This window comes from Perna viridis, chromosome 1 (assembly GCF_037379345.1).
Source record: "Perna viridis isolate PV_CMFRI_1.1 ecotype Kerala chromosome 1, ASM3737934v1, whole genome shotgun sequence".
Classification (NCBI taxonomy): Eukaryota; Metazoa; Mollusca; class Bivalvia; order Mytilida; family Mytilidae; genus Perna; species Perna viridis.
In genome coordinates this window covers 64744595-64767359 of record NC_142445.1, presented here as the reverse complement: position 1 = coordinate 64767359, position 22765 = coordinate 64744595, and the positions used below count along the sequence as shown (strand labels likewise).

At 32.7% G+C, this 22765-nt stretch overlaps 1 protein-coding gene across 3 annotated transcripts; it reads left to right on the top strand.

The window, feature by feature from the left end:
* Positions 1-16: 16 nt before the first annotated feature.
* On the top strand, positions 17-22066 carry LOC148629853 (uncharacterized). 3 transcript variants are annotated; one of them, XM_088558643.1, is made up of 6 exons: positions 17-134; positions 16984-17050; positions 17471-17713; positions 18528-18729; positions 19765-19873; positions 21598-22066. In XM_088558643.1, exons 2-6 carry the CDS (start codon positions 17017-17019, stop codon positions 21916-21918), a joined length of 909 nt encoding a protein of 302 aa, XP_088414769.1. In that variant the 5' UTR covers positions 17-134; positions 16984-17016; the 3' UTR covers positions 21919-22066. The 3 variants fall into 3 exon arrangements, with proteins under 3 accessions (XP_088414769.1, XP_088414780.1, XP_088414774.1); XM_088558654.1 differs by lacking the exon at positions 17-134 and adding an exon at positions 203-343; XM_088558648.1 differs by lacking the exon at positions 17-134 and adding an exon at positions 3577-3715.
* The last annotated feature ends 699 nt before the right edge of the window (positions 22067-22765 follow it).

Sequence of the window (22765 nt, the reverse complement as noted above, 5' to 3'; positions counted from 1 at the left end):
GTAAGAAATATGATACTAAGAATTTTACGCATATTAAAGTTGTTTAAATCAAGTACGATGGCATATTTATAGTCTATACGTCACCCAGGTGGGGTTTGTTCCTCAAGTGAACTGACGAAATACATCCGAAAATGGTAAGAACTCTCTAGCAAAACATAAGAATTTTTTTTTCAATATCGACAATAACGCTATTCAGTGTTACAATTGAAACGTTTCCTTTTATAGAACGCCAAGTCTGAATTAACTAGAATGTTTAAATTGTATTTACAAGTTATACAACTTTACGGTGAATAGACAGGTGATTGATTTTGAACAAACGTGATATCTTAACAGTATTTAGCAGGTAAATGTTTTGTTCAGTACATATTGTTTTATAAAGTAATTCTACTTTCCCCAATTATAATATTACCAAACCTTTAACTTGATTTCTTCGTTATTATGTAACCAAATGTACTTGCATGTACATGTACTATAATGGTAGAGAATTGGTGATCGATGCAAGTAGTGAATAGCGACTCTCTGTGGTATTGATACATGTATTTGTGAAACAGTGTAGTAGCCCACTCAGGAAAATTAATTACATATACGAAATAAAAAATTATACGCCGTTTTATCTTGTGATTTTGGTCCATTGAAATATCTCTTTTAACTTAGGATTGAAATAACTGATTGTACCTGTTATTTCTAATAAAAAAACAAACATGTATGTGTAATTTATATACACATCGCCTGTATATATTTTGGATAATACATATTAAGATATACTTTTGGTGTATATGTACAAGTGATATAATAGACAATGATACACGTTTTTTCTTTAATTATCTTTGTTAAAAAGAATATTTTACGGTTCATGCGTAAATATAATAATTCTAATTCATAACAGGAACAACATCTTTATAAAACGTTACGTGACTGTGTTCGTTGCTATAGAACAGGAAGTGTCTGGTATAAATGCTTCAAACTTTAAACATCCTCTTTGATGTTAGTATGTGTGTAGAAAGTCTGATCTGGTTTAAGGAGTTTACATGATTTTGTTAACTCTTTTAAATACTTCTAAAAATAAACCCATCAAAAGTATGATTTTGACTGAAAACACTTTAAATATATTTGATAATTTAATTGCTGTATTTAATTTACGTTCAATTTATCACACTATATCTATATTATATGCACGAGCATTGACATACATAACACGAATATTGATACGTGAATAGCATAATATATGTTACATATAAATGAAATGAATCAAGTGATGTAACTTACAGAAGCAGACTATTGATATACATGTACATTACTTTTAAAGAAACAAGAAAGTCGTATTGTTCTTCTCCGTTATATGAAGGAATGTTTCTGACATCTAGTGCCCTTGTCTGTCAAAAAAAACCGGCACCGATGACTCTCTGATTCTTTTTAATAATACAACACTTGTGAGCAATATTGAACGAAATGTCGATGAATATCTATTTTTAACTTACTGAATATTACATGTTAATCTTGTGTCGCATGTTGTCCCGAGACTTATTTAAACCAAGGGTCTGCGGTGCGAGGTGTGCTATACATGTAGATTGAGGGTCTGGGGTCCGAAGCGTGATATACATGTAGGTAGAGGATTGATACGTTTTGTCCAAAATGAGCAAAATACGTTTTTTACGGGAGATTTAACCATTATCGAAAACGAATCTCTGCGTAATATCCTTTCTGAAGGTCCCAAGTACCGTGAACCACGCTCCATAAATTGGAATTATAACTTTAAAGTTCTTATGGATGCCGTCGAGGACTATGCAAGAAAATGGATAAAACGAGAACAAGAAGACATTGATTCTCTGTCAGAGTGGTTAAAGGCCGTGAGGTCTTTAATTTTGAAACGGATGAAAGTTTTAAGTAGGTCAATGAGTGCCAATGCTACATCAGTTTTCAAAGACCCCGATGTAGCAAAAACATTGTCTACTATACATGACAAATATGTTGTCGTACCAGCAAACAAAGCCCAAAACAACATTGTTTTTGTCTGCAAAACGTTCTACATCCAATGTTTATTATCAGAGGTAGACGTAGAAAATATTAGCAGTGATAAGACCTATACTGCTATCACACTCTCCAAAGAAGAGATTGTGGAAAACCATTAATCTGTGCTATTCTCTTTTGGTCTCTCTACCAAGGACGATGATTGTGTACTATGTACTGGATTCCTAAACTCCACAAGAATCCATACAAACAACGTATCATAGCTGGATCTGCAAAATGTACCACCAAACCTCTTTCAAAACTTTTAACTTCTATACTCACAACTGTCAAAGAGGGTCTGCACTCTTACCACAACACTTGTTACTCTCGTAGTGGTATTAATTCAATGTGGCTCCTGAAAAATTCGAAAGATCTTTTGGAGGTAATCAGTTCAAGACTATTATCTGAATATAATAGCATTAAAACCTATGATTTTTCAACACTGTATACTTCCATTCCCCATACTCAGTTAAAATCCCGACTTAAAAACAGTATACATCGTTGTTTTTCCAAAAAGGATGGTACACCTAGATACAAATATATAGTTCTTGGTAGAGATTCCTCATACTTTGTAAGAAATAATTCCAAATCATCTTCCAAATATACGAAGGAAGATGTTTACAAAATGCTGAAATTTTTAATCGACAACATATTTGTCCAGTGTGGTGGACGTGTTTTTCAACAAACAGTCGGCATTCCAATGGGAACAATTTGTGCTCCTTTACTTGCTGACCTATTCCTTCACTCTTATGAGGCTGACTTTATAGCTGATCTGATCAGAAAGAAAGTATATCGTTTGGCTAGATCCTTCAATCTCAGTTTCCGCTATATTAATGACGTATTATCTTTAAACAATCCTAATTTCGGGGATTTGATACAAAAGAACTTGAGATAAAGGATACTACAGACACTGTGAAGTCAGCCTCATATCTTGACCTACACTTAGAAATCGATGGTAAAGGAAAACTATTGACCAAACTTTACGACATACGTGATGACATTTCATTCAGAATTGTCAACTTTCCTTTCATCTGTGGCAACATCCCATCTGCACCTGCGTATGGAGTGTTCATATCACAACTCATACGTTATGCCAGAGCTTGCCCAAACTACGCAGACTTTTTGTATCGCGCTAGAACTCTAACAAATAGGCTTCTGGAACAGGGTTATGTTGCTACAAGATTGAAGTCATCGCTACAGAAGTTTGAATTTGAATTTGAGTACAAAAAAAATCAAGTCCCATTCGGCGCCCCGTATGAGTAGCTTCTAAATACATTTGTACACTAGTCATGCTGATGAAAAAATAGTTGTAATTAAACGTAAACACGTTCCAATTCTTTGCCTTTGTTTTTTCACCCGGATACAATTTTGGTGCACTAAACTAAAATTTACACCATTTTGCTACGATCAAAGAAACTTTGGTGGTGCATATAATACTTAAACTCCTTGTCACTGTCCAGGGCATCACAAACAATTTAAATGTACCTAAAATAAAGTTTCATTGAAATTCGAGTGTTTTATGGAAGTCCCCATAACATAAATTGTGTTTACTTACCTCAATGTAAATAAAAGGCAAGATAGTGATATGTAATTTTTGTGCGAAAGTTGTTCAGAGATAAAATTTAAGGTTGACGAGGGAACAACGCTTAATGGCTACCTGTGGACATAGTAACAATAATGGTTGACGATATAAGTGATTTCTATCAAGGTAGGGCTTTCGCTATTCCATGTGCCAATAGAGCTGTGATTCGTGTACTTTTGTTCATTTTTGAAACTCTACACCATCAAACTTTGATACGTTCGTCACTGGCAAATCTGTTTATATTTGAAGTTAAATACTAACTTGTTTAACTACTTTTAAAAATTTTAATGTATCTTAATATTACACTATCAAGAATTGAAAGAATTGTTATTACATTAGCTAAAGTAACAAAATTCAGAAGACCCGGACTATCTTCAATGACCATGTTTGGCAATTCATATTACATGTATGTTCATATTCTTCATTGAGGTACTTTAATTTGGACAACGAAGATAAACTAGTTTTCTATTCTAATGTATGACTACTAACAAGTAAACAAAGTCGGGTGTTTATGGAAAATATCGACCACAAGATTACAAACGGCTTAAACATTTCGATATTTGTAGGTGTACATGTATTTCTAAGGGTGGGTGTACTTTAATGATACATGTATTCTCTATGTTTGTTTTCTGCACTTTGTATCACCCCAACCATTTGTAGTGTCTGAATTTTATATAGATTGATATATACTTAAACGTACAGCCACAATTTATCCTGTCTATAATTTGTACATGTAGTTCAATGTACAATCAAACACAATCTGAGCATACTTTTTACATTTTATCCACGAAAACTGATCGCAACAGCCGTATTCAACCGCATGTAAAATACATTTTTAAAAATAAACTTCAATCCCGTGTAGAAACCGTTTAAGAAGAAAATATCGCGTTCAAATCTGTAGCAGTTGTGTCGTTAAAGAACGAAGAGCGAATCTATGATTTCATTTTTGCATCATAATGAAATTGTGAGTTTTTGTACATCAAAGATATTTTAACAGTAGGTAAAACATCGAAATAATGTCTAAATGAAGTTTTACTTTTATTTCTGAACTACATAAGACTTGTCAAATATATATAGTAGCACTTCATAATGTAAAAAGTGAAATATAAAGTTACTTGACAAATTCTTTGACTATCGAAGGCAATGATGGATATTCTTTATAATCAGTTAAACGTTAAATTGCTTTGAACGTTAAAATCCTTAAAAATCTAAAATTACATTTCAATTTAGTTATTCATAAATAGAATGATGATTTCTTTAATTCTTTGGGAGTAAACAAATTAATCTTACATAAAAAGAAAAAGAAAACTTTACTAATATGAATGTATAATATATTGCGTTACACCAAAATATGAAACGCATGATAAAATGTACTTATTTGTTTAAAGTTAAATCGTGATGACACGCACGATATCAGTTCGATTTTAAGTACTGAAATAAGTTTAAATGATTGTATTTAGAAATAACTATTTTAATGGATTATCATGCCATACAAAGTATCAAAATTACTAGAGCAACGTCATACCTCATGAACATGTAGTTTACAAGGACCATTCTGCTAATAGATGAGTTTACTAAAATGTGGTAACAACAAAAACCATCTACCTTATCTACATGTATCTTACTAACCTTATCTACATGTATCTTACTGACTACATTGTGTAGCTTGCAAATACATATAACCATCCTGACCGGTACTTCGAAGATCTCCTTCTGGTTGTAGATCTGTATCTCACCGTGACTTTGGTCTAGAATGATTTAGTATCAAGTGTCTTCATGTTCATTCTGTTTGATATGTGCATCGGTACTTTCAATGAAAATATTAACTGAATTTATGACGTTTTATCTGTCATTAATATGCATTAAATAGGTTGGTTAAATGCGTGCGTCGTGTCTTGGTAATATATGTTTATAGTATAAGGAAGGAATATAGCATACCAACTTAGTTATGGGCCAATTTAAAGTCTCTATTTTGGTAATCAAACCAGATGGACCATCGAGAATTTTTTTTTAATTATTGACTTTACGACAGCCTCATTCATTTCACCGTTAACCTCTTCCTATGAAACTTAAATGAATATTTGGTACATTAATTCGAATTCACTCATTGAAGAGATCGCGATGGCAGAGTGCTTAGATAATGGACTTAAATTGCGAAGTAGTGTATTCTTCGCTTGTTGGTTCCAGTAAGAATCTAGTTTCCATGGGCCAACCTTAGCTTTGAAATTTTTTTGAAGTCTGTATTTAGGACCACATTGCTTTCCTCCCAAAGTATCCTGACGACAATGTGAAGACTAGATATGTTGGTTAATCATCGAGTGCCGGATCTCAATAATTTCACAATCAATCGGTGTGTTGGAGTTGCTGGAGCAAGGGCACCATAAAGTGTTATTTTCCCTGATCATATCATTAAGACCCCCTCACCTTGACTTTTGAATAATGGCCTGAAAAAAATAAGGGGTTTCGATTTTCATGGAGGCAAGGTTGTACCAATTTAGTCAAAATCTATTGAAGGATGATGATTTAGTTGATATGGGGTGACTGGCAGTTAGTAGCGTTGCAACAATAACACACGTGGAACTTCGTTGGCGAACGATTCAAGCACTTGCAAATTAAAGTAATTTAGGGTTGGATCACATTCACTCAGGGCATTGATGGTTCCAAAATCTCCCTTTCTCTCAAGAACCATTCTTTCCACCTGATTAATTAATTTAATTAAAATTGTATGTTTGCCATTCATTGAAAATATCACAGAGGAAGCCACTATGTTGTAAAAATAGACTCGGATACTAGTCGAAAAAATTCTCGAAGATTACACTTTTAAAGTGTATGCAAACTTAGACAATACCAAGTTATAATGTACAAGGCCAATAAAAAATACTTATATAATGAAATTATGTTTTTATGTTTTACCGCTCTAAAGGTATATTAGAATGAAAATTTAGCTAAAATTCCATAACCACGCGACATAAGTTTAGTGTTTAACAAACAACCATTTAAAATCTCTAATGAATTGAAAAACAAATAAACATCATAAAAATGTAAACAGAAAAATTAATTTGAATTTCCAATATTTGCATTTAGACCAACATTTGAGTGGTTAAATAATTTATCATATTACACAAAGCAGAACATATTAGACTCTCTATGGCGTTGATACTCATTTAAAACTGATAACGTCAGGACCAGATCACATGGTTACACCAAAGCCTAGTCCCCAAAATATCAAACAGTTCTAGTTGTAAACAACTGTCATGACGCAGCAGTGACCGGATGGTTTGTATCAGAGGGAGCTTACAGTCAGGTTTGCATACCGTCCTTGGCTGTAAAAGTTACCTCTCTGAGGTGAAGTATAGGAAATTGAAACGCTGTATAGGCTTTGTGTACATGTGCATATTTGCGTTTCAGGATGCAAAAAAAAGTTTTACTTGCAGTATCAAAAATCCCGTATTTGTGTATTCAGTATTCATGTACAAGTAATGTATTACTGTTTTTATGAATAAAGAATACATTCCGAAATTCAATAGAATCTACTACCAATGAACAATGCATATGGCAATGTGCAATTCCCTTACATTCTTCCGAAAATTTCTCAAATTCCTGCAATATACATGTACATGTATTTGGAGGCCGTTGTGGTCATTTCGGGCAAAGAAAACTATAAAAAAAAATCATATTTGGGCCTGGAAGAGGACACATTTCAGATGTAAACATTTTTACACGATTCTTGCACGTACAGTTTTACCGCTCTAAAGGTAGATCATTTGAATGTCGCACATTCCATGATTTGACGTGATAATGTCAATATTTGGGATACTATAAATATCATAGCTTAGTGCATCTCTATACAGCGCATTATTATACCTGTCGATAAAGAAACAAGAACTAATTAAAATTTACGTTTCCACGAAACGTGTAGGAGTCGCCTCCCGTTTCCTTATTTGTGTTTTGAGAAACATATCGCCAGATGAACTGCTGGCACGAGACCGCAATTAATTTTCAAGTGCATTTCAATATACACATTTGAGCAGATTAAAAAAATTCCACCGGCGCAAACTGAATAAAACTTCTCTGGCCTAAAGATATGTACAAACAGGATTTTATATATAAATTGTAGAAAATTTTACCATCATTTTCTGAAATTAATACATATAATTCGGAGATGGGGTAAACATGACAAATGAACTGAGTTAAAAGTCCTAAATTTTAACCTTCTTCCACTGAACCAAATCACAACTTTAAGTCAGAATTGATTAATGAAAAAAAATCCCATGTAATTTTAACCTATTTTCTACCAATTAGAGGCAAAACTTCAGCAAATAAGTTTCCAGTAAAAGTATGAAAAAATGTGGAAGGTACCTACTACCAAAGTTGGAACTATATTCGTTTACAACGAAAACCAAGGGGAATTAATTGTGTTCTCGTACCTGCTTATTATTAATTGAGGCAGCGTAAAGCATCTGAATATCAAATTTCGTCCAAATCGAATAACTTTAAATTTTTTACCACGGTGGCGGCCATTTTGAATATAGCGGCCGATACGCAGTTCAAATTATCGATTGATCCGCATGTTCTTAATCAGGGCGTCTTAAAGAACCTAGATATCAATTTTCATTAAAATCGGACAACTTTGAATTTTCGAGCTCAGTGGCGGCCATTTTGAATATGGCGGCAGACCCGTAGCTCAAATAGCGAATTGAGACTCAAAGTAATAATCGGAACAGCTCAAAGAACCTAGATATCAAATTTCATCGAAATCGGACAAATTTGAATTTTCGACGCGTTGGCGGCCGAGACGCACGCGATTTTTTTTTCGTGATTTTGTTTTGACTGTTGGGCTTAATATATACACCAAGTTTCGTCAAATTCTGATCAGCAGTTTTCGAGATATACGATGTTCCAATATCCGATGTAAAAATCGGGAACGTCCAGTCCGGCGGCCATTTTGAAGAAATGACGGCAGCTGGAATAAAAAAAATTGGATTTTTGCATCTTTCCAAGAGTAGTTCTAACTTCCTGTGAAGTTTCATCTCAATCAGATGAGGTGTTTTCGAGAAAACGTGCAGACAAAACAATGAATTATTATGACAGGAGAATTAAAATAATAACAAGTTTTAAGTTGTGCTTGCAAGCGAGTCACATAAGTCCCCTCACGTTCCCAATGGTCTTAGAACTCGAAATTTTGAACTGATTAGTTAATTACTTTACTAATGTCCATAACTTTAACTCTTTTCCATCTCAGATTTTGCCATTTCTTTCTCATATGCGGTAGATGAAAAACGGTAAAAGAACTTTAAACATTTTGTAAGAGTAATCAAGGAAACCAAGGTTATAGCAGTATTCAAAAGAATGTAATCCAGGGACAAAGACCAGACATGGAAAACAGACATACACAACAAAGAACATAAAGTAACTAAAATGATACATACAAAGTAACAAAAGCAAAGAGCAACTCATGTTCCACTAAAAACTGGGAGCATGAACCGGGTGCACCGGTAGGGTAAAGCGTCCTCTGCTTTTCTAGAAACACCTGCCGAGTTGCTCATAAAAAGTCAAGTCAGGGTAACTATTGTGAAAGACTAAAATATACAACCAAAAAACCATAACAATTTGATCTACAATGTATTTTATTGAAAAGGTCATTGAAATCAGTCTTAAAAATCGTTATTTATAATTTTTGCAATAAATGTACTATCATTGTGAGTATCAAAGAAACAATATTTACCTTATGTACACTTCCAAAATTAGTCCTACAAAAGTCATGTATAAAACTGTAAACCATTATATTTCCTTTATTATCATTTGAGCACATCTATTTGCAGTGCGCCATGAAAACTATAGTGAGTTGGTAAAATTTCAATTCTTATATTGTCAATAATTCTATGAACAAACACTACATGTTTCAGCTGTAGTTGTAGGTTTATCAATCATCTGTGAGTACCCTAGTTCACATATTTTATTTGAAATGATATACTAGAATCAAGAAGCACATTAACATTAAAATCATCAACTATTACTATTACAGAAGGAAGTCGAAGCGTTTCAACCTCTTTTAAAAGATCTATAAGTTTCTTAGTAAACATTGCGATTGGTTACAAAGGTGGTCTGTAAACAGTGACAACTACAATGTCATTTACAATCACTACAAGTGCTTCAATGTCAGTTGTTTGATGTGGCATATCCTTGCTGGTTGAATCACACTTTACAAAGACAGCTATACCACCTCTACTTGAATGTTATATTTGATTAACATCTGAATATGCATGTGACCGAAACAAATTTGATGGCACTGTGTTACTCTGTGTAATCCAACCTTCCGTTAAGCATACAACATCAGCGAGTTGGAACTGTTTGACTGACTGAATGTCTGACTGATGAGGTATGAGGCCCTCAGTGTTGTGCTGAATTATATTTTAAAGTGCTGGACTTTTTTCCCATTTTGTTTCATCTGGAAAAAAATGATGGCATTTCTTCTAAACACTCTGTTATATCACTAGAACAGTATATCTCGTCTAAATTCAAGACCAAAATTCTGAGTCCAGATAATGATGTTGCACGATTCAAGGCAATATATGACATTCCAGGTTTAAACACATTCTATAGGGAAACTGCTACTTTATTTGCTGTCATGCCTTGTACCTTGTGAATAGTTGCTGCCAATATAATGCTTTTATCTGGTTAAGTAAATCTGGTTCTATCCCAATTACAGTACCAAATGCACCATTAACCAGTCAGTCATCAGTGTCTAGATTTTTGATCAGCATCACACGTGCATTAACTCCTAATTTCAAAACAGTTTGTAAGAGTAATCAAGGGAACCAAGGTTATAGCGGTATTCAAAAGAATGTAATCCAGGGACAAAGACCAGACATGGAAAACAGACATACACAACAAAGAACATAAAGTAATTAAAATCATACATACAAAGTAACAAAAGCAAATGAATTTGTTGTGTAACTTAACATTAATTTATGTTTATTCAAAAATCCTACTCATTCATAATGAACTCAATGGACCTACATTAACGTAACACCACATAATGATAACATTTATACTTTATGGCATGCATTTCGAGGTTTTTCATTACAAATAAACTATGTCATTTAATTAAAAAAACTATATAAATCATATCATAGTATAATTGGTAACACATCAGGATAAAAAAATCATGTTTTTAGAGAAACCCAGGAAAAGAGTTAGCTCCCATTAATATTGAAACAACATTATTGTGAACATTGTAAGATAGTTTGACTGCTTAAAATTAGACCTTGCGTGTTTTTTTTTTTTTTTTGTTTTTTTTTTTTTGTATGTACGCAAGGTCTACCGTTGTCCCGATTTCCATCTCATCTGAGTGACCTGTGTTACGTCATTGTAACATTACAACTGACCAATCAAAAAAAATTCCCGCAATAAGTATGCAAATATGCCCTAAATTTTGCCTCCGGCGAAACAAATAAATATCGGAGCAATTTTAATTAGACTGTTACTGCTTCAACTGTTCGGGTTCAAAAAGGTAAACTTCAATCGTGATGTTAAATAAGAACCATTTCGTAACACATTATGGTAAAAAAATGTGTTTAGTAAAACTTAGGGAAAGAGTAAGCTCCTATTAATATTGAAAAGGCGAATCGGTCATACAGTCATGATACAGCCTTTTCAATCGAAAGCAACTCTCCTCTCAAAATTTTTTTGAGGAGTGAACATTTATGGGTTAACATTCCCAAAATGTTTACATAACCCAAAATTTTAAATTTAGCAAACAATTTTAAGTCCAAATGCCTAGTTTCTTAAAATTCTAATGAAATTAAAACTATTTTCCAAGGAGGCACCTTATTTTGGGTGGTGGCCATTTTATGATAAATGGTGCTCATCTGCAATATCCAAAATATGCATTCATTCACATTTAGATTATATTTTTTATATCCTTTAAGTTTGGTAAAGGTATCTCAAATCATTTTTCCTACTTAAAGGAAAAGCATCTGAAAAATCACAAAAATCAACCAAACTTTTCATTTTTTCGTTACCATGGCAATACATGTAATATCAATTCACTCTTTTGGTATAATATTATAGAAATTATCAAAATCTACCACCACACAATTTTTAAGTTGATAGCAACATATAGTCACAAGATATCACAATGTCCTAAATTATGACCTTTCCCCCTTTTCAACCGAAGCACCCCCTCATTTTATTTTTTTTTTTTTAATTGAACATCTATGGGTTAGCATTCCCAAAATTTTGAATTTAGCATACAAATTTAAGCTTAAATATTAAGTTTCATAAAATTCTAATGACATTTACCTAATTTTTCAAGAGGGTACCTTACTTTGGATGGCGGCCATCTAAAAAAATCTGAAATGTGCATTCAATCACATTTAGATAGTTTTATATAAATCCCAAGTTTGGTGAATATATCTCAAATCATTTTTCCTACATCAAGAAAAAACATTTGAAAAACCACAAAAAATGATTTTTTTTCGTATTTTTGTTACCACGGCAACACAAAACATATCGATTCATTTTTTTTGCATAATATTGTAGAGCTCGTCAAATTCTACCACCACACCAATTTTTAAGTTCCTGGCCACCTAGGTTTCCGAGATATAGCAATGTCCAAAATTATGACCTATCCCCCTTTTCTGCCAAAGTGCCCCTCCTTTTAAAATTTTTTTTGCGGCATGCACATCTGTGGGGTGAGGCCCAACTTCTGCGTAACTTTTGTTCCAATCCCTCTATTAGTTTCCACTAAAACGGGCGGACAAGTTCATCGGTAAAAATAATAATAATAAGTAAAACTGTTTGCAAGCAAAACACAAAAGTTGCTAAAACCGGCAAATGGTCGGATTTAGTCAAATTCTGAAGCCACCATTGAATTTAGAATGCAATCTTTGCCTAAGATATCAATTATCATTGAAATTCAACAAAGTTTAAATTTTGCGGATTTCGGCGGCCATTTTTACAAAAAATGGCGGCTTTAAGATAATAGCTGAAGCCGCCTTTGAATTTAGAATGTCACGTTTACCCTAGATATCAATTTTCATTGAAATTGAACAATGTTGTCATTTTGAAAATAATGGTGGCATTCTAGAAAATTTTTTTTATGTCTATGATGTCAGCAAGTCTAGAACAGCGTTCTGAGTTATTTTCATACATGTAATGAGTTCCACTAATTTTATAGAATTTTTTTTCCATTTTTCCGGGTTTTGTTTTGGAGGCCATTTTGAAATCAGCAGCAATTTTGAAATTCTGGAAGTGGCATGCACACTTCCTGAGCATGCTTGATTTTTTAGCCTAGTTTGGTACGAATCGAATAAACTGTCTTTGAGAAATCTCCAGGACATCTTTATGTGCAGAAGAAGAAGCATAATGAAAACAAGTAATACTGTGTTTGCAAGCAAAACACAAAAGTCGCCAAAACTGGCAAAAGGTTGGATTTAGTGAAATTCTGAAGCCACCTTTGAATTTAGAATGCAATCTTTGCCTTAGATATCAATTTTCATTGAAATCCAACCAAGTTTAAATTTTACCGATTTCGGCGGCCATTTTGAAAAAAAATGGCGGCTTTAAGATAATAGCTGAAGCCGCCCTTGAATTTAGAATGTCACGTTTACCCTAGATATCAATTTTCATTGAAATAAAAAAATGTTGAAATTTTGCCGATTTTGTCAGCCATTTTGAAAAAAATGGCCGCATTCTAGAAATTTTTTTTTACACCTATGATGTCAGCAAGTCTAGAACAGCATTCTGAGTTATTTTCATACATTGAATGAGTTCCACTAATTTTATGGATTTTTTTTTTCATTTTTTCGGGTTTTGTTTTGGGGGCCATTTGAAATCAGTAGTCCTTTTGAAATTCCAGAAGTGGTTTGCACATCCCCTGAGCATGCTCGATTTTTGAGCCAAGTTTGTGATGAATTGAATAAACGGTTTTTGAGAAATCGCTAGGGCATCTTTATGTGCAGAATAGTGAATAGTAATGATAATAATAGTAATAATAATGTGACTTAATAAGAAACGGGGCAAAAACAATAAGTCGCAAAACGTCGTCTTGGTGACTTAATAATAATAATAAGAAATGGAGCAAAAACAGTAAGTCATGAAACTTCATTTTGGCTACTTAATAAGAAACGGGGCAAAAACAATAAGTCGCAAAACTTCGTTTTGGCGACTTAATAAGAAGAAGAAACACAGTAAAAACAATAAGTCTCAGCCACTTGGTGGTCGGCGACTTAATAAGAAACACAGTAAAAACAATAAGTCTCAGCCACTTCGTGGTCGGTGACCTAACTAATACAGGTACACTTAGAACTTCAATTTAAGAGAAGACTCTCTGTATATTTCATTAGTGACATGGTTTTACAGATTTCATTTCGGTGTGACGCCAAGCAATGTATATACTATTACAAAACAGTAGAATGGTTGAACATAATCGCTTTAATATAAAAATGCTACAGTAAATATTTCCTTTTTCAAAGAAACTACCAATATTTATTTCCTTTTTCAATTATATTGCTAAGAAATATTCCTTTTGCATGTGTTTCGCCTTTAAAAATTTTGTATCAACCGTATCAGAAGTGGCTCGGTTGATTCCTATTACTTATATGCAATGTAGACATTTCAATGTTTCCATTTCGTGTAATTCATGTAAGAGTGAAGTAGAAAGCACTGTCTATATTATGTTTATTACCCTCAATTATGCATGTACTTAGGAATACTTTAATTTATGAACATTGTCAATATTTGACAAGCGAGTAACGTAGTAAACTAAAAACAAGAGCACTTTTCAGTATAAGTTTACTTATTACTGTTAAACAGAGCACACCTTATGTTGGAAAAATTCTATTTAAGCTTGCCGAAAATTCGCTCTGTGTACCTGATCATAGAAGTATGCAATGGAGGACTCGGTTGCATTTAACAGTGTCAAGTATAAACTGAAATATATTACATCATATTTCTTTTGTTTGTTTAAGAGTAAATTTATGCAAATCAGAACGAATTCATGTAGCATCCTTCTAATGCTTTGAAATATTGTTAAAATAGGAATATTTGTATCATTTTGAGTAACTTTTTTGCAAGGGAAGTTTTTTTGCATTATTTTAAAATTTACAGACCCAACTGATGCAATATCTCACGGACTTTTTAGGTATAAGATTTAAAAGTGTGTTTTTTTTTCAGAAAAAATACCTCAAATACAATAAATATAAAGTATCCACTTTTAAAATATGCCATTATCCAAACTGTATAATTTCATAATGGGTAAAAAACGCCTAATGATGGGTAGTACTCCAAACAGGGATAAATCCTAATTCCAGGACTTTTTCCCAATTAACCTGGTCAATATTAATAGAACTTTTAAATCCTTTGCCTTTGCGAATGATATTGATGACAATAATGCAAAACTACGATAAAATTATTCAATTATTGAAAAATTGAAGATAATCAGCATGTAGATATAGTTAAAGGAAGAATATCTTTTGAACTGGTTCACAGCCTAACCTTTGTATTAATTCAAAGTCTAACCTTTGATCTGATTCATATTCTAACCTTTGTACTGATTCACAATCTAATCTTTGCATTAATTCACAGTCTAACCTTGGTACTGTTAACAATCTAACCTTTGTACTGATTCACAGTCTAACCTTTGTACTGTTACCTATCTAACCTTTGTACTGATTCAAAATCTAACCTTTGTACTGATTCACAATCTAACCTTTGTACTGGTTCACAGTCTAACCTTTGTACTGATTCGCAATCTAATCTTTGTACAGGTTTGCAATCTAATCTTTGCATTAAAATTCAGAATCTAATCTTTATATAGGTTTACAATCTAACCTTCGTACTGGATCACAATCTAACCTTTGTACTGATTCACAATCTAACCTTTGTACTGATCCATAATCTAACCAATATTGTTTTACATAGACTGTCGAGGATAGAAACTAATATTTGTTTTCTATAACAAAATTGCATGAACATCTTTTTTAAGATAGACAAGGACTATATAAAAGTATTCAGATAATATGGAAAAGTATGGATATCGACTCCATATTGTTGATATACTCAATAAACACATTTGAATGAGACTGGTGCATTATGATTACGGTTTATGTTACGTTTTCTGAAAAATGGCAATATTTTCAGCATGAAATTAATATATATGTGTGCAGGTAAATGTGAATATCCTTGAAAAATCCTACGCCGGGCAGGTTCAACATTTGTATTTTTTGTCATTTCAATAATAAATTGATATTTTCAGGTGTGAGTTTAAGTTTCAAACCCAAATAAAGCAATAATTTTAAAGATTTTTCTGGTTAACTTGAACGGCTAATGAATAATAGGATAATTAATTGGAAAGAGTGAATAACCAAAATATTATCTGGAGTGCCGAAGAACGCTTAGATTTAATGATTGTGGGGATCTGCGCAAGAGTTAAATCCTCAAGTGTTCTTGGCACGAATGATCATATTTTGGATTTTCACGATAACCAATTGATTATTTATTATGTAGATTTTTTCATAATTTATCGATATTTTCAACATGAATTTTAAATTCTTTGATTGGCTGATTGATGTCTATGTTGTGACATTTTGGCGTGAGAAAGTCTGAGAGTGAAATTGAATGATCAAAATTTATTACACTGGTAACATTGATTAAATACTGCTATCTATATAATAATAAGTAATTATCTTTTTACCTGAAAACTTGGAATAGCATAACTGTTGTATTAAAAAAAACAAAAACATGTTTTGTTGCAACAAGAGGTTTGAAACTAGAAAGGTGGATATGTTAAAGTAGGCAACTCGGGGGAAAATTCTAACCCATGCAAACAACATTTATCTTATAACGATAGTCCTTCTTAAAACAATGCCATTAACAATGGCATTTTACAAATTACACTTTTCGAGTACACTTCAAAGAGTGTGCTTCATTTGTGAACTGGTTCCTGGGTTTTCAGATTAAAATAGTCATTTTCATCTGCATTATTATTAGAAAAACAATAGAATGAATGTAAGGAATATGTTTTCACAGTTTCGTCTTAAAACTATCGCTTATGAAATCTGGATGTTTTATATACATTTTAACTGAAAACTGTAAGTATATTACTATTTAATATTCTTATCTTCTCAAATGTCAGGCTTTTTTTCCTTTACAAGTTGAAATATGCTCATCTTTATGCAAAAAGACATTTTAGTTGGGTTATAGGAGCTTGCTCCTACTATCAAATATGCAGCCCACTAGTATATAACATATAATAGTGGGCTGCATATTTGATAGTGGGAGCTAAAGCCCCTGTGGTTGGGTTGAATTTGGTTTTTAACCTAAATCAGAATGTGGATTTCTAAGGATAGTTTTACAATACTGTTCAGTTTTTGTTTTATCTTCATTTGTAGATGTTATGTGTACATGCATAAATTCTGGAAAAGATGATTTCAACAACTTACAGTCCCTTATTTACTGGTAAGTGATACATGTAAACATTCGGTATTTAGACAAACAAGTTGATACAATTAAGTATCTTATAGATGGGTTTAACAGGATAGACTAGGCATTATGATCCAAAAGTTACCAACATATAATAGAAGTTTTAGTTTAAAAAAAGACAGGAAAAATGTTAAATATTAAAATTTATAAAACTTAGGCTAAATGTAATATGTTAGAAAGGTGTTTTAACACTGATTAATATAAAATACATGTAACCTGTAAGGAAATAGCTTGTAATTGTTCTTGAAATATGGAAAATGTATGATTCACGTCCACAATCATCTAGAAATGAAGTTGTGTTTTAATTGATATTTTATAATAACTAAACATATTTAAATAATGCTTGAACAAATATATTATTGCCTAACTATAGATTTGTAATTTCTTCTTTTTCAGAATCGTGTAAAACTTTCAATAAAGCTAATTGTGCACCAAACAAAAGACTTTTAGACCCTTGTTCCTGTACCAAATACTTTCTTTGTGTTAACAAGCAAATTGTGGAACAGGAATGTCCACTAGGAACGGCGTATGACCATACGTCATCAACCATCTGCAGGAAAACAGAAGATATTTACCTCGAAGGATTATGTGTTCAGAATAGACCATGGACTAGATGTAAAACAGTTGACAGTGTCACAGGTATATTTTGTATGTGTGTTAGTCCTGTTGTAGTGCGGACATGTAACACACATTATTAACCAACTACCCAAAATACGTTACAATGTGTCAAAAACTGACCAATTGATATGAATTCAAACAGGGCATCTGTGCAAGGCCAATATGAAAAAAGAGGGCCAATATGGATCAAACCTGGGCCAATACGCATCATAACTTCTTATTTGGCACCGCCATTTTGAGTTAGAATTGGATTTCATGAACTTTGATCATCAGGACTAAAAGCTGCAGAAACTCAAAAAGATCTTCCATTTTATGCAAAAAGGATATTTATAAGACTGATTAATGCAAAATAAACCTACATGTTTTTGGTAAAACATGAAAACAACTGTTCTACAAATCATCTAATTGAGTTGGTTAAGGGCCCTGTTATAGATTTCGGTCAATCATATTGGCCTCGACAGCTGTATTGGCCATCATTGATTTCTCGGGACCAATACAACCGCATCGACCAATATGACAGACCTCAAACCTTTAACAGGGCCAATATGAAATTACATATTTATTAACATATAATAAAATATGTTTGTCCAAACAATAGAAAGCTAGGGTCGTGGTCACCCGATTTATACCCAGCAGGTTTTTTTTGTTTGTTCAGTCACTTGATTTGATGGTTGTGTATGTATTAAATGCACTCACAGAAGGTCAAGATCACTGTATTAATCCACCAAATTTATATATACTTGAATTTGTAAGTATATACTTATTGAAATAATGCCATCTGTTGAAGGATGAAATCAGTCTGAGAATTAATGATTTTATGTTTTATTGAGTCCAGATTCAGAACTGACAGCAATTGAGGCACGATGTTCGGGTATAGTGACGCCAGCGCCAAATGGAAACGATGACTCAACTGACACTGGTGCAATTGTTGGTGGTATTTTTGGTGGAATTATACTCATTGCTATTGTGATAGTGATATATATTCTATACAGAAGGGGATACACACCGTCCGTTTCATTAAAGAAAAAGTCAATCAAGTAATTTATTAGATTAAGTACATGTAGTTGTACATAGGATATCAAAATTGTTTTTTGTTTGTACAACCATTAGTTTATTTGTAAAAAGCATGCTTACATGTAACAAGATTCAGTTGAGAAGGTCTTATTTTTTCAGAAAATATTTGACTGTTTATATAAAGAAACATTCCTGGGCTAGCATATGTTCATACCTTGGATTATCAAAATAATATTTGGTTAATGTATATACCTTCTCAATAAAATCTTTGCATTTTTAAGTGTCAATCCCTAAAGAATTAGTCAGTTGGTATGGCAACCCACCATTTTGAAAGTTTAATTTGACTATTTGATCCCTCAGAATTAAGGAAATAAGACAAGATTCTCCATTTCATGTTGGTAAATTAAGTTATAATTTCATTGAAATGCACTGAATATAAACATTCCAAGGGCAGATAACTCTGTCAGAACCCTCAATTCTCTAACATTCTATTAAAAAATTTCTGAGCAAAGACAGTGATGCAGAGATTAAATAATTGTCTTTTCAAATATAGAATAGGTATCCTTGAGTGATATTTCATTGTCAAATCAGTGGGGTTTTGACGTGTATGTTTCTGATCTTTCCAATTTTGCCTGATTCTTACAAACACTTACACTTAATACACCAGTCACCACATAATCTGTTAAATTCTTGTTACTTGTACATATACATGTACCATGTATTTCTGTCAAACTTTTGTCCATTGCATGTTATTCCTTTTGTTTCAGTTTATTGATGGGTCAAAATTCTTGGCGACTTAATACATCACTCCTTGGTTTCTATAATGGTCAATAAGCATGGCATGATATACATGTAATAACAAAAATGTCATTTAATATTGAATACATGTACATGTATTAGAATTTTAAAAATGTACCTGCAACTCTTGAGAACAGTCTGCTATTGTATTTCCGATATGGACACAGACTGACTTAACTAAACCCCTCTACCACTGTAATGGTTGTGATGATTTTTTCCCAAATCTGTCATTTGTTTCTATCTTTTTTTACATTTTTCAGTAGCAAAAGTCCACTACATAACCAGAACTCTATCAACAACCCTCAGTACTTCGGGCAACATGATCATCACATTATAGATGAACACTATGCCAGCATAGACGAAACAGCGGTATGTTTTCTAGTACATGTACATAGATGAAAACTCTTTTTACCTACGTCAGCCTGGCACGATTTTAGGTGGATAAGTTGTGTAACTAAAAAGTATTGAACCATTATTATTCAAACTTGGTAGTGTTAATTAAGTATAATGAAGATAATTTTGACAAATTTGACAATTAGCGTTTTAAACTCATTATCTATTTTTGGCTACCTTATTGTAGGTGGTACCTACTTTTTTTAAATGTAACTCAGTTTAGTATTGAACCAACTGTATTCAAACTTTGTGCAGTAAAATATGTGCATCTCATACAAATATTCAATATAAAATTTAAATTTACCACATGAACTTATCATTTTTTTTTCAGCAGTACATTCTGTCATTAATTTATGCATGTATGTACTTTTGTATTAATTCCCTGTAGCTTTTTCAAGATTTACAATGTATAGTGTTTGATATTGGCTGACAAATATGTGATGGTGACATGCTGTCAGTATTTTTAATAACTTAATTGCATTGTAGATTCCAAACCATCTGAAATAATATAAAAAAGAAACAAAGACTGAAGTCTTCAAAGTAGCTAATCGTCAAATATTCACTATCACTGATTTTGGTTTACTTTCAACATCTGAAATGGTACAAATGCGATATGCTCTATAATTGGGTGACCCGCTAAAATCTTGGTTCCCTAAACATTATGCCCAAATGTTTTCAGTCATTTGGAACAAGATTAAACAAATGGTAATGGCTTTATATAGATATCAGTGTCCTGATAATATATACATGACCTTTATATAGAATCAATTGTAACAAACGCCTGTGTTTGAATCGGAAACTAGGTAATATTTACATAAATTTAATGCTACTCGGTCATTTTATCTTTTAATGTTAACTTTCCTTTCTAATATACAAGCAGAAAATATGCAAAGACGTGTATGATATGTTTAATAAAAGGTATGGTGTAGCAATCTTTGGGGCGCTTATGATATTGACCAGGGAACCAGTTTAGGAACCAGATTAAGCAGCTGGCAATGAATATTCATAAATATCGGGGCATGAGTGTATGACCTATAGTCTTGTAACGAGCCTCAGTGCCCGAATCGAAAACTGGGTAATGTTCAAAGCTAACCAATCATTTCATGTATACTTCCCGTTCTCATACAAGCAAGAAACACACGTAGAACACACGTGTATGATACTTAAGAGGTACATTTTTATCGCACATGACGCTAGAACTATGACGCTATGGCGATGAACACAGGGAGGATCTGCTGCATTACGTGGCGTATAACTACAATAAAAGTCATATTTATGCAAATCATATGCGAATATTAAGTACTGAAATTACGAGTGCTAGAATCGCTGACAATATTAGCGATTTTAAAACCTATTAATTTGAAAATTTCATGTAGAATCTTGCGCATGGGATGTGTGAGCTTGCTCATTATGGTCTTTCATGATATTTGTTTTTACAGTTAAGTATGATTATGCAATCACATGTTTATCGGAAGTGTAATTTGAAAGGTAAATTTTCATTCAAATTGTACAGTACTATGATAAGCGGGGAATGCAAAGAAAACTAAAAAAACCTATTGAATGATCTATTTGCATGGAAAACTACCTTCAGTTGAATATTGGTTTATCTATAAAATTGCTGAATGGCTATAAAATTGCCAAATGTACATATTGTTGCTAAATTTCATTTGTGCAAAACAAGTTCACTTTTATCCTTGCAGCGTGATTATGAACATGTGAATGGGGCACCACGACTGCCAGAAAGACCCCCATCACTGCAATCATCACCCTTGAGCACAGCTGAGCGAAAAGGTTCAGTGATTACCCTGCAATCATACATGGAGCCTTCTCCTACTATTAAATATGGATTCCATAACCATGGTGTAAATCTTACCGGAGAAAATGGTACAATGAAATCTGACAAGAATGACAACCAATATTTAGAGATTCAACCTGAACCAAGTATGCCATCAAATGGACATATAATCCTGCATAATCAGGATGATGATGTTACTTATGATAATACGAGTGATTTGAATTAAAAGAAGGAGCAGTATATTGATATTAACTCATGAGTTTACTTCTTCTTGGATGTCATAAATATAGTAGAATTAATGGTCAGGAGCATAGTAGGCAGGTATCGAAATGAATAATTGTTATCAATGTTTCTTGCTTGAGTTAGGCAAATTACACATGGCTGCATGTGAAGACATTATCAACTGTGCAATATAAAATATGTACATTACTGTAAAAGTTCTGTCTGTCTGATATTACTATTATTACATTTGATAAACATTAAATAAAAAAAAAGATGAATTTTGTTTATTTTTCTTTGTGTAATCTCACAAGCGGAAAAAAAACTTTTCATACATGCTCTGTACCTGCTTAAACTTATTAGTGAATGAAGTATCTCTCCGTCTAAGAATCAGGCAAAATGTGTATGAGGTGTAGCACATGAAAAATATACAGAGATTTTATTGCATTATCCAAGTTTTATACCTTATAATCTCAAGAAATTACTGTCAAAGTGTTTGTAAAGTTTGCCTTTTTAAGATATTGATAGGTCAAATTTAGTTGAAATGCTCTATGGAAAAAGGGTGGGAAATTTTTCCCGAACTTTTTCCTTATATAAGCAGTCAAAAAATATCTATGTCACCAATGCTTCAGGATAAATTTAAATATCTTTTCAGTTGTTTTCTAGATGTATTTGAATATGTTGAGGCAAAAAAGACCAAATTTAGAAAAATGATGTGCCATTCATTGCCTGATTCTTATGCAGATTGGTACTTAAAATAAAAAGTGGGCATGAAGGTTCTGAGTTGTATGTTGTTCTTTTTTCGTGTGAACTACATAATCAATTCAAACGTAGTATTACTTAAATGCTTTCTA

Bases quoted from the DNA above. Each gene is read 5' to 3' on its own strand.
- LOC148629853 (XM_088558643.1), top strand. From the start codon at position 17,017: ATGATTTCAACAACTTACAGTCCCTTATTTACTG. The intron at 17,714-18,527 runs GTATATTTTGTA...TATTGAGTCCAG, and splicing joins AACAGTTGACAGTGTCACAG to ATTCAGAACTGACAGCAATT. The intron at 18,730-19,764 runs GTAATTTATTAG...TACATTTTTCAG, and splicing joins TTAAAGAAAAAGTCAATCAA to TAGCAAAAGTCCACTACATA.